Raw genomic sequence first — 12,496 nt, 5'->3', positions numbered from 1 at the left:
CTTGCAAAGCCTATCACTCAAAGGGAAGAAAATAGGAGGACTGGGTGCTACCCAGTGGATTATTATTGGAAATAATAATGATGTCTGAAATGTGGTGGGATGTCAGAAGGTGCTGGGGAATACAGAGTTCAGGCTCTGGGAATGAAAAGTTTGCAGTGACTCCTATGTGTCAGTGTGTTGGAGTGGAGGGGGAAAATGGAGACAGAAGAACGTGTGCCCAGGTAAGAGCCCAAATTAGAAGAACAAAGCAATTGTGTGCCATTTTATTTCTGATCCTTTGACTGGGAAAAGGTTAGCATTTAAGAAGGTTCAAGAGGAAAATGCAAACCCTCAAAAACTACTACAATGATATTCAATGTAAAAAATTTAAACTAAAATCTCCTCTTTCTTTTCACAGAAAGAATCAGTGGCCCTGCATGAAAGGAACAGAAAAACTTAAATCCTCAGATTTAAAATGGAAAGGGCATATAAATAGCCATAGTGCATGGTATCCATTTAGATAAATGGAAGACATGGACAAGAAAATGCTGATGTGACTAAACTGGAAATCTTAGAAGTTATTCAGGCCAAATAGGAAACCTTCAGAGAATGGAAATCAAAACTTTGTGAAGCTGAAAGGAAGGTCTAATAGTTAAGATGGAGTTTGAGCAAGCTGAGAAGGAATTTGAAGAGCAAACAGTAGGAAGTTAAAAGTTAAAATACACATTTGCTCAGTACACCAGAAGCAGTAAACCTGAGAAAACCAGTTTGCCACCCCAACCAACAAGTACAAGTAACAAAGACAATAAGGACATTGCCAAGAATCTAAATGATTTATTTGCATCAGTCTTCACCAGAGAGGGTGCTGGAGTGATATCTAAATGAGACTCACACTTTCCAAATATCAAAGATAAGGAGAAGTCATAGACTGAAGACTCAAGAGAGAAGTTGGTGGAACAAATCAATAAATCAAAGGCATTAAAGTCACCAGGTTCATCTGATATTTCTCAAAGATTTCAGGAGAAAACTGAGAATTAAGTAACAAAGTTCCTAGCAAATACCTACTACAGCCAAAGACTGGAAGACAGTCAGTGTTATAACTGAGTTGGGGATTTTCATGATTGTTGGTGGTAGGTTTTTTTCACGGTGTTGGAGGAGCCCTGGCAGTTACAGCCAGATAGGTAATTCCAATTTGCTATCATGGAAATTGGTTAAAAAACCCAAGAGTCACAACTCCCAAATTATGAAGGCCACAGACAAACATGATGTAACAGATACAAGTCAGTACAGTGTTCTAAAAGGGAAAGAAAGGGGCTCTTTAACCCTCTTACCAATCCTTGAGCTGATTACAGCAACCAGCACACCTAAGCCTATCCAGGAGATCCCATGACTCACTGTAGAGATAGGCAAGTAGCAAACAATTACCTCCCTGCTCCCCCATCCATATTGCATGACCACCAAGGAAAGAATAATGTTCATGTTGACAATGGCACATTCAGACAAGGTAGATGTCCATGCTACAGGTTATGCTGTTGCAGGGAAGTCCACTCCATCCTTCGGCAACGTCGTTATGATAGACAGAAATGTACATCTGGAAATGAAAGGTTTTAATATATGTACAACATAATGGTGGCCACACTGAAACACTGACTGGAGATTCTACGTAGGTTCAACCAGTGTTAACTTCTCTTAGGATCAGCTTTTGATCCCTTTCTACATATTAGCCAATCCACAGGACTCTGTGCTGCAGGGTTCTTCTCACACTCAATATGCACAGTGACCTTAGCCCTTAATGGTGAGCAATAGAGGAATTGGGGAGTTAAGATTTTGGGGTTTTTTAAAAGAATATATATCTTAAGCCAGGACCAAGCACTTATTTCATTGTTTCTCAGCTCTTCCCAGCTTTTAATGTAAATCTTTACAGAAAGCCATTAAGAACAGAAGAAAAGCACTTTGGAAAATTTAGCAGTGATGTATTCTTATGCAGTTAACACTCCCAGGGGGAAAAAAAAAGGTGATAGCCTCCCGCCCCTTTCTTATTTCTTGTCAGAGATGTTGCCTTTTTTGGCTTTTCTTACGTACACCCTTTTTTATTTCTAGTCACAGACATTGCCTTTTTTGGCTTTTCTTCTATGTGCACAGCATGATGAACTGATATTTGTGGTTTAAATGTCTGGTTTAACGGCATGGTTTCCACCATAACAGATAGCGCCCATGAAATGTCAGGTTAGAAATAAAACCAAGCTCTAGAGGGATGAGGTGGGGAGGAAGCTAGAAGGTCCAGTGGCTGAAAAACAAAATGGAAAAGAAGTGAGCAGAATGCCATGTGGATCCATCTCCTAACTCAGGTAGTGGTAGTGGTACACGTGGGGATCTGGGGGCAGGGAGACAGATGCATTTCTCACTGAATTGTTTCTGCTTTCTCTATTAACACTGCAACAGAAATTACAAATAGCCCTGCAAGGGGATAGTGCATTAAACCTCACCTCTTCATCCCATGTAAACACAACATTAATACTGAAGAATAAAGAAAATGGTAAAAAGTCCAGTGTCTTGTATTCTGCATTTTGCTTGTTAAGTTTCCTGTTCGCCCTCCAGCATACTCCTGTGTGTACCGAAGTTGTGAACGTGAGCAGCCCACATTCAAGCAAACACTCACACTCAGATTCCCAACACATTCTTTTCTCCCCCTCGAATGGGGAGTTTATTCCTGACAGTTTTGCTCCTTTTAATTATAAACTCCTTTAACGAAGTAGTTCTGAGACCTTGCAGCAGGCAGCAGGAGAGCACCAAGGCTACTAGTTGATGAGTTTATATTCCCTGTTCAGCAAAGAAGTCCTCGTAAAGCCCAAGGCCCAGTGCCTCCATGGATGGGCATGGACTAAGAAAAGAGCCTACAAATTGATATCCCCCACACAGTGCCTTACAGGCAGAATCCAACTCTTGCCTAAAAAAGACAGAGTTACAGCCAGGCCCTTTATTTTATGAGACACACACACAAACAAGTTGCTCTGGTGAAAACAGACCTTACACTGACAAGTTTTGTTCACTTTCTGGCAGAGCTACTGATCTTCTTTACTGGACCACCAGAACTGAAGATGGGAAAGAAACACAAGGGAGACATTTCCTTAGCAAGGAAAGGAGCAGCATTTAGAACTGGGGAAAAGGCAGGGTGGGGTATAGGGGATTTTCCTGATAAAACAACTAATTTGAGAATAAAAGACCAACCAATATCATGTATACACCTAAACCAGTGAAACAACTTCTCTGAAGTGTAGTATTGGATAAGCGTCCCCTTCATTTTCAAGGCTGATTCAGACCTTTGGCTCATCCTGCATTAACAAGGTCATCCATGTTAACAGGGCCCCTGTGAAAGTTCACAGGGCAAAGTTCCCTTTTAGAGTAGTGCAGATTTGAAATTCACAGGACAGCGACCCGAAGATCTTCCTTTACAGATAAAAAGCATGTCAAATTATTAAATAGCAACATGAAATCCTACACTGCAAAGGTCTGTCTTTGCTCTGCATTTAAGACAGCAGAGTGCATTTCCAGCCCCTGCCCAGTTCCCACCTCTGGTGGCACGGTGGGTGCATGGCCAGCCCCTCTCGCTGACACCTCGCAAACGCTAAAGCTGAAAGGCCTGGAGTAGTTGGGGAAGGGACAAATGAGCACAGTCTGAAGACATGTCACTTCGAATTTCTACTGTTAGAACTGCTGAGTGTGATATAAAAACAGAAAGTATTTCTCAGTTCGAAGTTTGAAGACGTGGCCCCAAACACTGAGCGACTCCTCCCTCCGGCGTCCCTGTTTCCCACACAGAGGCTCTGCTGTGCTAGCTGTTGTTCTCTGCCGTGAGATATTTGAGGGCTGCAAAGCCATAGTGGCGTGACATATCCTGCTGGAACTCCTCCTTCAGGGTCTTGAGACAGATGCGGTATTGCTTGTTGGAGCGGAACTTGGTGATGTCAAAGCTGGGGGCGTGCGGCATGTGGATCATGTAGGCGTTGGGCAGCACCGTGAACTCGTACTCCTGGGGGAGAAAAACACTGTCATTGTGAGGCTGTTCCCTAGCCCTCTTGCAGCACATCTCTCCCTTACTTCCAAAGCCAAATGTGCTCCACGGTGGAACAGTGCAGTATGGGGCTCGGAGACAACAAACACCCCTAGAGAAGCCAAATAAGCCTGCCTTTTTTTTTTAAGGTTGCTTTTTCTGGGCTTTATGAAAGGTCAACTTTTAGTTTTTAAACCTTTTACTCCATGTTAGCCAAATGATGGGGCAACAGTACAAAAAGCATGCCTGAAGTTATGTCTGCAGCAGAGATTCGGCAGTAGTGTCCTTACAACCAACACAGCTGTGAATGCACACAGAGTGAGTCTCAAGTGTCCAGGTACAAGCATGTTCTCGTCCCTACAGTTTACTTTGCTGGGGATACTGGAATAAGTGATATTTACCCTGCACTGAGATACCTACAGTGACAAAACTGTCCAAAACTATTAATAAACCTGAGAGAGAATATGACATCTTTTGTAGGCAAAGTGTGAAAACGGACCTGCTAATTCCATATGCTTTGAGAAGGTTTTATGCAAATGAAGTTCTCTTTCACACAGTACAAGATACTGTGCTAATTCACCCTCTCCTCTAAAACCACTTCACTAATTCTCTTCATTTACATCTGGCCAAGTTCTTCAACAATCTTTTGTTGTTAAAGAAAGGTAGTTCGTTTAGGCCTCAATTATTCCTGTTAGATTTGTCTCATTTTTATAACTAAATATATGATCATTAGAGCAAAGTTAGACAACAATTGATTTTTAGGCAAACTGGAAGGTCATTAATGTAGGATGTCAAGAACCAGATATCTGCTCCTGCAAGAAACTAGGCAGAAAAGGGATGTGAACCTCAGTATTCCTTAGCTAAAGGAAGTATCCTAAAAACTAGGACATTACCTCTTTTTTGTAACAAGATTTTTCAAAGTATGTCTTGTATGGGATGCAAAAAATTGGGGACAAAAAAAAATGTTGAAGATTCCATGGGCAAACCTCTTGTTGTCCTCTTCAGTTTCTATTTACAGCTGTTGCTTCTCTGCAGAAGACACTGGACTGGGAAGGAATAGACACAGAGGGTGCTGGCTTTAAAAGAAATGGTGCACAACTTCCCCTGGTTTGCAGAGCCCAGTCGCTTGGAGATGTAAGAGTTTGTGCAGAGGCACAGAGTATCTGCAGCACAGTGGCAGAGTACTCCAAACCCATTTTGTTAGGGAAAGAGATTTATGGGAGAGAACACACTTGTGCTAATAAACATGAGTGTTTCACATATAAATCTTCCCTCTCCTAACAAGATATGATCAGCCTGGAAAAGACAAAGAACTGCTGGGTTAGGATCCTGCCAGAAACCAAGTGTTTGAGCAATACAGCCCAAACAAATGGAAATAAGTGAGTAGAACACAATGCGGATCCATTTTGTAACTCAGACAGTGGTATTGGTCAGCCCAAAGTGTAGCTAAGGCTTCAGTGATATCCCAGAAACAATAGCATGTATTGGACAGCCAGGTGCAGATGCAACTGTGTGGCTGCTCCTTTCTCATTATGTTCCTTGCCAGACAGTGCTAAAGTGGTAAATTTTTGTGCCAAATTACAATGCCACATATGGGAATGAGGAATGGGCCCCTATGAGCTACTGTTTGGGGTGACAAATGTACAGCAAGAGCAAAATAATCTGATGCTCATTTAGCTGGAAGAGACTTAGAACTAATGGGGAACCAAATGCAAGAAAAAGAAAAAGGCTGGCATGATGGAGTGAGGAGAGCTGATAAAGTACATACTACAAAGTATGTCTCTTATGGGACCTTAAAGCTAAAGGCTGAAGCTGCAGTGATGATACATCCCACTCATACAATCTTTTCTTTGTTCTCTGTATCTCAAGTCTGTAATTCTGCATGTCAGGGACCATCTATGCTCTGCAGTGTAAACTATTCAGCACAGTGGTGCTCCTGTCCTGCCAAAAAGCCTTCAGGCACATAAAGCCTTCCAAAACCTTGCTAGTCCACTGCTAATAAGCCCCTTCGAAAGATGCTGGGCTGAGGTCCTGGTAAAAGGATTGCTCACAGTCTAGCTCTACAGTCACTGGAAGAGCAGGGGAAAGTTTTTCTACTGGCCCATCTCTACCATAAGGAAAGCAATGTGCTTGCAGGAACCTCTGTCCCTGTCTCACTGGTTATACATTCTTTAGACAGAGACTATCATTATCTATGTATTTGTACATTATCCAGCTCAGTGGACATCTGCATGCCCCCCAAATAATGATGATGATCTCCACACTGTGTGCAGCTTTGAAGGATGGTAGTGGCACAGGCCCTTAGTAGGGAGTCTGGAACAGTTCTCTTGACAGACGCTGCAGTTGTGAGAAGCAGTGACATAATTCAATTGAGAAGCTGCTCTGCCTGCTGGTAATGAAGCCAGCCAAGCAGCTGGCAGCAAACTGATCTGTGGACATCCCAAAGCAGAAGAATACCATAGGGGGAGGCAGCTGTGTGATCCCACGCCCCCTCCCAATACCCTTATTTCTGCAGATGAGAATTAAACTTCTTTCCAACGTGAGAATATCTTTAAGGCTGGAAGAGTGGAAAAACAATTCCCCAGAGTTAGTTAGAATCCAATAGCCATTAAAAATATCTGTACTATGATCAGCTTTGAAAAATGTTCCAATTTCCCATGTGTGAATCTGTATGCTGGCCAATCATCTCTGAACAGAGGAGTTAAATCTTGAGTGCTAGATGAGAGCTGCCAGTGGGAACATAAGCCTTGTTACCCAGATTAACAAATAATAAATCATTACACTGGCACTCTCCAGAACTGATAGTTAATTGATTAGTGTTTGGAAAGTGCATTGGAAAATTAAAGTGCTATAAAGTATGCTTTTTAATGATAATGTAAGGGACTATTTTTTTTTTCTGGTCTGTAACAAATTTTTCTCGACATAAGTAGGCACAAATTTGTCGGGAATGTCCTTCTGAAAACGGAGGGTATTTGTGGATTTGTAAGCAGAAGCAGAAATTATCCCTCCCACATATGTGCCTGCACACAAATAAACTGTAGCCTACATCCCAGAGACAAAAATCTCCTGCTGCATGTCCCGTGCTTCTCTTCTGCACATAAACTGGTAAAGAGTTGAACAGAGATGGATCAGCTGAAGCAAAAGCTAGCATAGCAAGATACAGATGGCCAAAAATATTTGGCTTAGGTTAGCATGAAATGTATCCAGTTCAAAAACTGGGACTGAAAGCAAACTGAAAAAAAACCAAATGAACCAAACTAAAAAGAAATGGCATGACCCAGACCCTGCTGATTAGCACTGCAGTTAGCTTCACATCCAAGAACAGGGAGATGCAGACTCTGCCATTTCAGTGAGTAGTAGCACCAGACTTCAGAGTCACAGTCACTGTCAGCCTCTAAGATCTAGGTTGTGGGAGGGGCTTTGGCAGCTCTGAGAGCTCCAGTGCCAGTCTGGGACGCTCCAGCTTTCTCTCCATCCTTGTTCTTACATATTATGCCCTGCAACTTCATCCCAAATCACAGATCTAAGAGGGAGGTAGCCCATGGATCAAGTACCTGGATCCTCCAGAATCTGTTCCACATTCAGAGACTATGGAAATGTAAAGTTCTTGGCTTTGCAGAGATACACTGCAAATCCAGACCAGAAATTGATGATGCTTGTCTTGGATTCAGTTTAAGATTGCTTCTTGAATTTGAAATTACCATTTGGGAATCAACAACCCCTGTTTAACTGAAAAACTTCCAGCTCAATCCACATAGCCCCTGGCAGGTGATGAGACTCAGAATAAGTGCTGTGATGCTCAGGCATGCTGTTGGGCAGAAGGTAGGCACTGCAGGGATGGTGCCACTGCAAAATAACAACTCTCTCAGCACTGACAAATAAACTAAATCAGATTCTGTTCTCCTTTTAATGCCTGATAAGGACTAAATTAAGTGTTCCCAACTCAAGAAGCACTCATCTAAGGAGCTTAGTAAGGCCAGATGAGCACTTTGGTGATGCAAAGCCCGAAGCCTTTCTACAGAACACAGATTTCATTTCAATAACCCTGCGGCCCAGCCCTGGGTGAGATATGCAGGTGTAGTTTCCTCACCTGTGCATCCAGTTCCATGATGTGAGCTACTTTGTTCCAGCCAAATCCAACAAACCGCCTGTCATACTCCGGGCAGTCCTTCCTCACAACAACGTATGGCTCAAAGTCTGCTTCCCACTCAACGCGGTAGGGAGTGGTGGCTGTGCGCCACTTGGCAAAGTTTGTTGGCGCGTGCCCTTTCGTCCAGACGTGGTACCTTAAACAGACATAAATGGCATGGACGTGGGGAGGCAATTAGACAGAGTGCATCTTGGCGAGGAAACCAAATGTTACTTGTTAGAGGAAACGCTGAAAACTACGGACATTAGTTTACAGTTCACACCGTCGTTTTCGGAACGCATCGGAGGTAATCTCTAGGACTGTTTCCAGCACGTTTCCCAGAGCCTCCATGTTCTCAGTGTTTAAACACATCTAGCTGGTGAAGGGGAGCATGAAAGCACCACCTAATGCTAATGTGTGAAACGAAGTACACAGACAGTTCGTCTGCGCTATGAAGCGCTGTGTCTCATTCCTAGCAACCAAACGTCTGCACCAGTGCTCTAAAACTGTTGTGAAATTCTGCAGCTCGGGAGAGGACCCTAAAATTAGCTCCTTCTACATTAGTGTGACAGTCATGATCTGTTTTATAGGCAGTTTTATAATTCGTATGAGAGACACCTGCAGCTCTGGAGAGATGTTCCATTTTATTCACTGCTGTTATTACTATGGCAGGAGCCAATGTAGCTAATTAAATTAATAAGTAAAATATTACATAAAGGCTTTTTTTCCCTGTAGTTTCTACATTGTGGGGAGTATCCATGTGATCCTCAGTCAGGTAATCAACTTGATTTACAGAAAAAATCAGTTGGTACTTTGGTAATCTTGTTTAGGTCACAGCAGGTCTCTTCCCAGCACAGCTTGAATCCAGCCCATTAGTGCCAGGGTCAATGAGTCTCCTGCCCACTTATTCTTCTTACACCTTTCCAAAAAACAACGAGATAGACTCTTTCTGCAAGCTCATAGATTAAATAATGAAACAAAGGCATAGCAGGCCAGCTGTATTACAAAGCTCTGAGATGTGCAAGAGAAGGGGCAAAACAAACATCCTGCCAGTTTGTAATGTAAGGTACATGGAATTCACGGGGGGGGGGGGGGGGTGTGGGGGGTGTGGAAACTCGTGCTCAAAGGGAGGTGATCTCAGCATTAAATATTTTGGAATTAGGACCTGAGTTAATGTTTGAAGCTCAGAAACTCTCATAACATTGTGAGACATCACAAAAAACAGGTACGCTGTCCTGATTTCACTGGGACAGAATCATAGAGTCAGTTTTCTATTCACCAAAGCTCCATTTGTGAGAAGAAAGTTGGTAAGACATTTCATTTTAGCTTGTGTCCAGCCATCATCTGCAGGTCTCCATAACAATCAAGGTCTTTAGCAGCTTCAAGTTGGCCAGGTGCTACAGCTACGAGAATTGAAAGCCCAAGGCAGCTGATCCAAGCTGGCCAACAGAAGTATTTCATACCATAAACGTCACACCTATCCTGTATATACTTCTCATATGTAACAACTACCAGGACAAAAAGGAAATGGCCTCAGGTTGTGCCAAGGCAGGTTCAGGTTGGATATTAGGGGAAAAAAAAAATCACAGATAGGATTAGCAAGCATTGGAACAGGCTGCCCAGGGAGGTGGTGGAGTCACCACCCCTTGAAGTATTTAAAAGATGTGTGGATGTGGTGCTGAGGGACATGATTTAGTGGTAGCGTTTTAGCAGTAGCTATAGGTTTGCGAGCTCTAGGTGAGTAGTTGGACATGGTGATCTCAAAGGCCTCTTCCAACTTCAACAATTCTATGATTCTCTGATTCTGTAAATCAGAAAGCCTACTCCCCTATTTGCTATGACCATTGTCTGGAGACCTGGAGTTCTGGTTCTTGCAGTGCTTGACAGCTGTCATTCACTGTTGGGAGTGCACAGCTCACGGCTGCTATGTAGGCTGAGTATAACTTTGTGTATTTTGCATTAGTATTAGTTGTTAAAATCATTATTTTATTTCATTATAGCTATTTCTATTTCAAACCTTGGATTTCTATTCCTGTTCCTGATTCCCCTGCTTAGGGAGATGTTCCAGTCTGTTCTATTATCCAGTCTGTCACGGGATAATAGAGCAAATGGCAAAATAAAGACAGATGCAAAATGACAACCCAGGAACCCAGGAATTTTCACTTGGACTGTGTGTTTATATAGCTTGTAACAGGAAAACCATAGAGGAGTTCTGCTTTGCTGACTCTCCTTGTTCAGGGGCAGTGCAGGAGGACAGAAACACAAGGACAGCACTTGGGTCCAAAGTAGTGCATGGTCCTTTGAAGGCTGCATTTCTAAACTATAAAGAGATTGCACCGCTTTCAGGTATATGGCTTGGGGATCTGGAAAAACAGAGCCCTTCTGTATTAAAAAAAATGACAGTGGCAGATTCATAAAGATGCCTATAATCCTTAATGTCTTTTGGAATCATCTTCAAAAAGACTATTGCTTTTCTTGGTCTCTTTAGGAAATGAGTGGGTAATCTACCCAGATGCTAATGGGCAGCTATTTATGCTGGAAAAAAAACAGTCACAATGCAGGATTTAAAACGGATATGGCACTGTTGAGGATGCTGTACCTTCTGAAATCCTACCTCTGGCATTTCGAAACTAATTGTGGTGATAATGACGACTACTAACCACTTACAGAGTGATTTGTATCTCCAAAGCCCCATACAAACTTCAGTTGATTGAGAGATGCCTGCAGAGAAGCAGTCAAACGCTGCTGTCGTTCTAGTAACACCCTCCCACTGATTTAAACAGGGAGGATACAGGACACTAACCATAAAAAAAAATTCAACTTCTTTCCACCCTTTTTGGTGCTACCAGTGTAAGCAGCTCAAATATAACCTCTGTGAGTTGAGGGAGCTGACTATCAGAAAAAAAGAAAAGTAAATGGGAAAAGACAACGAAGAGAAAATATGGATGCGAGATTGGAAAGACAAAGGAGAAAGGAGGGAACAAACCTGACTGTACTAAAGAAAACAATCCCAGAGATGATCTGCTTGCCTTTTGAGAGTGATTGAAAGAAGGAAAGAGGACAACAAAATGGAGGCTGAGATCAGGGCAAAGAGGAAAATGAGTACAAAAATCAGATGTGCACACACTAATTACAGAAGAATAACTAAATTGGAAACAAGAACTGTGAGAATTAGGATTACATACATATCATATGGCTCTACATCTATATGTTCACACACATATAATCTCGACTGATGGCTGATCAGCACACACTATGTACTGCAAGGTAGGATGTGCAGGCACCATTACATGGATGTGCAGCAGAGGAAGCTACCATGAAAGAGTGAGTCATGTCCAAGAGATTTTGCTCTTGGTGATGCAGTTGTCAGAAGTGGCTCACTGTCTGTATCTGTATTGGTCTTCCATCTCACAGGGTAAATGAATAAATCTAATTTTCCTGCTCAGTTCCTTGTCACTCAAGACTTAAATCCACATTGGATTTTAGGGCCACACTTGATCTCACTGAGTCCCAGGAGAACTTTGTGAAGATTGTGAACAGCATATTTTTCACTATGCTGGCAATTTTGACAAATCCAAACCAAATCATTAGATCTCCATAAAACTGTTCTTTCCAACAGTTCATGGAAAACAACTGGAAAAAACCCCACCTTCCCACCTCCCTCCCCCTGCATGCTTTCCTTGTGTTATTGATTGCCTTTATTTAAAATAAAAGTTCAAAGGTATAGTAAACTTTGGTAAAATTAGCAAAGTGAAATAATTATTCCTCTCAAGAGTGTTCTTCCTCCCTGCATTGTCCCTCAAAGCTTCCCATTTCAGTGAGAAATATGTTTTGGTGAAAGAATGACCTTCCCGGTTCAGTTCTCAGATGCGGAAACATTTTGCTGGGTTGTGGATGCAACCAGTTAATCAGTTCTCGCTGGTTATGTTTTCTCAATACGATGCGTCTTCTAGCAGCTGTGGTTTCCCTTGTGCCCAAAAGCTGTGTTGGCAGTACATTTGTGGTTCATCAGTGATTACCCAGGCACTGAGCAGGCACAGTCGCCGCCAGCACCTGCAAGCAAAGCCAGCAAGCTGCTACCAAGCAGCCCACTGCTGCGGAAGGTTGCCACACAACACACCTTGCCAGCCGCAGATGCTCACGTGTTTTCCCTTTAGTTCTGGTGGTGACTGGGGAATGTAATTGAGAGCTGGTTTGTACTTCTTAGCTGCCCAGAGTTAGAAAAGGTCACCATTTGGAAAAGAGGTGACAAAAGCAATTTCAGTGAGGGAAAGATTGTAATCTACCATGTGGTGTGAGGGACTGGGATGCTGCAGGCACTCTCAGCAATCACTGTC

General features: G+C 42.7%; 1 protein-coding gene across 1 annotated transcript in view; it reads right to left on the bottom strand.

The window, feature by feature from the left end:
* Positions 1–2,336: 2,336 nt before the first annotated feature.
* LARGE1 (LARGE xylosyl- and glucuronyltransferase 1) overlaps positions 2,337–12,496 on the bottom strand; it is a 287,244-nt gene continuing 277,084 nt past the window's right edge. The window contains exons 15-16 of the mRNA XM_009896150.2: positions 8,121–8,316; positions 2,337–4,009 (exon numbers count right to left, since the gene is read on the bottom strand). Coding sequence (XP_009894452.1) covers positions 3,812–4,009; positions 8,121–8,316 — 394 coding nt within the window. The 3' untranslated portion in view covers positions 2,337–3,811. The remainder of the gene's footprint in view (positions 4,010–8,120; positions 8,317–12,496) is intronic.

This window comes from Dryobates pubescens, chromosome 15 (assembly GCF_014839835.1).
Source record: "Dryobates pubescens isolate bDryPub1 chromosome 15, bDryPub1.pri, whole genome shotgun sequence".
In the NCBI taxonomy this organism is placed as follows: Eukaryota; Metazoa; Chordata; class Aves; order Piciformes; family Picidae; genus Dryobates; species Dryobates pubescens.
The sequence above is the reverse complement of the archived record's forward strand: the minus strand, read 5'-3'. Positions and strand labels throughout refer to the sequence as shown.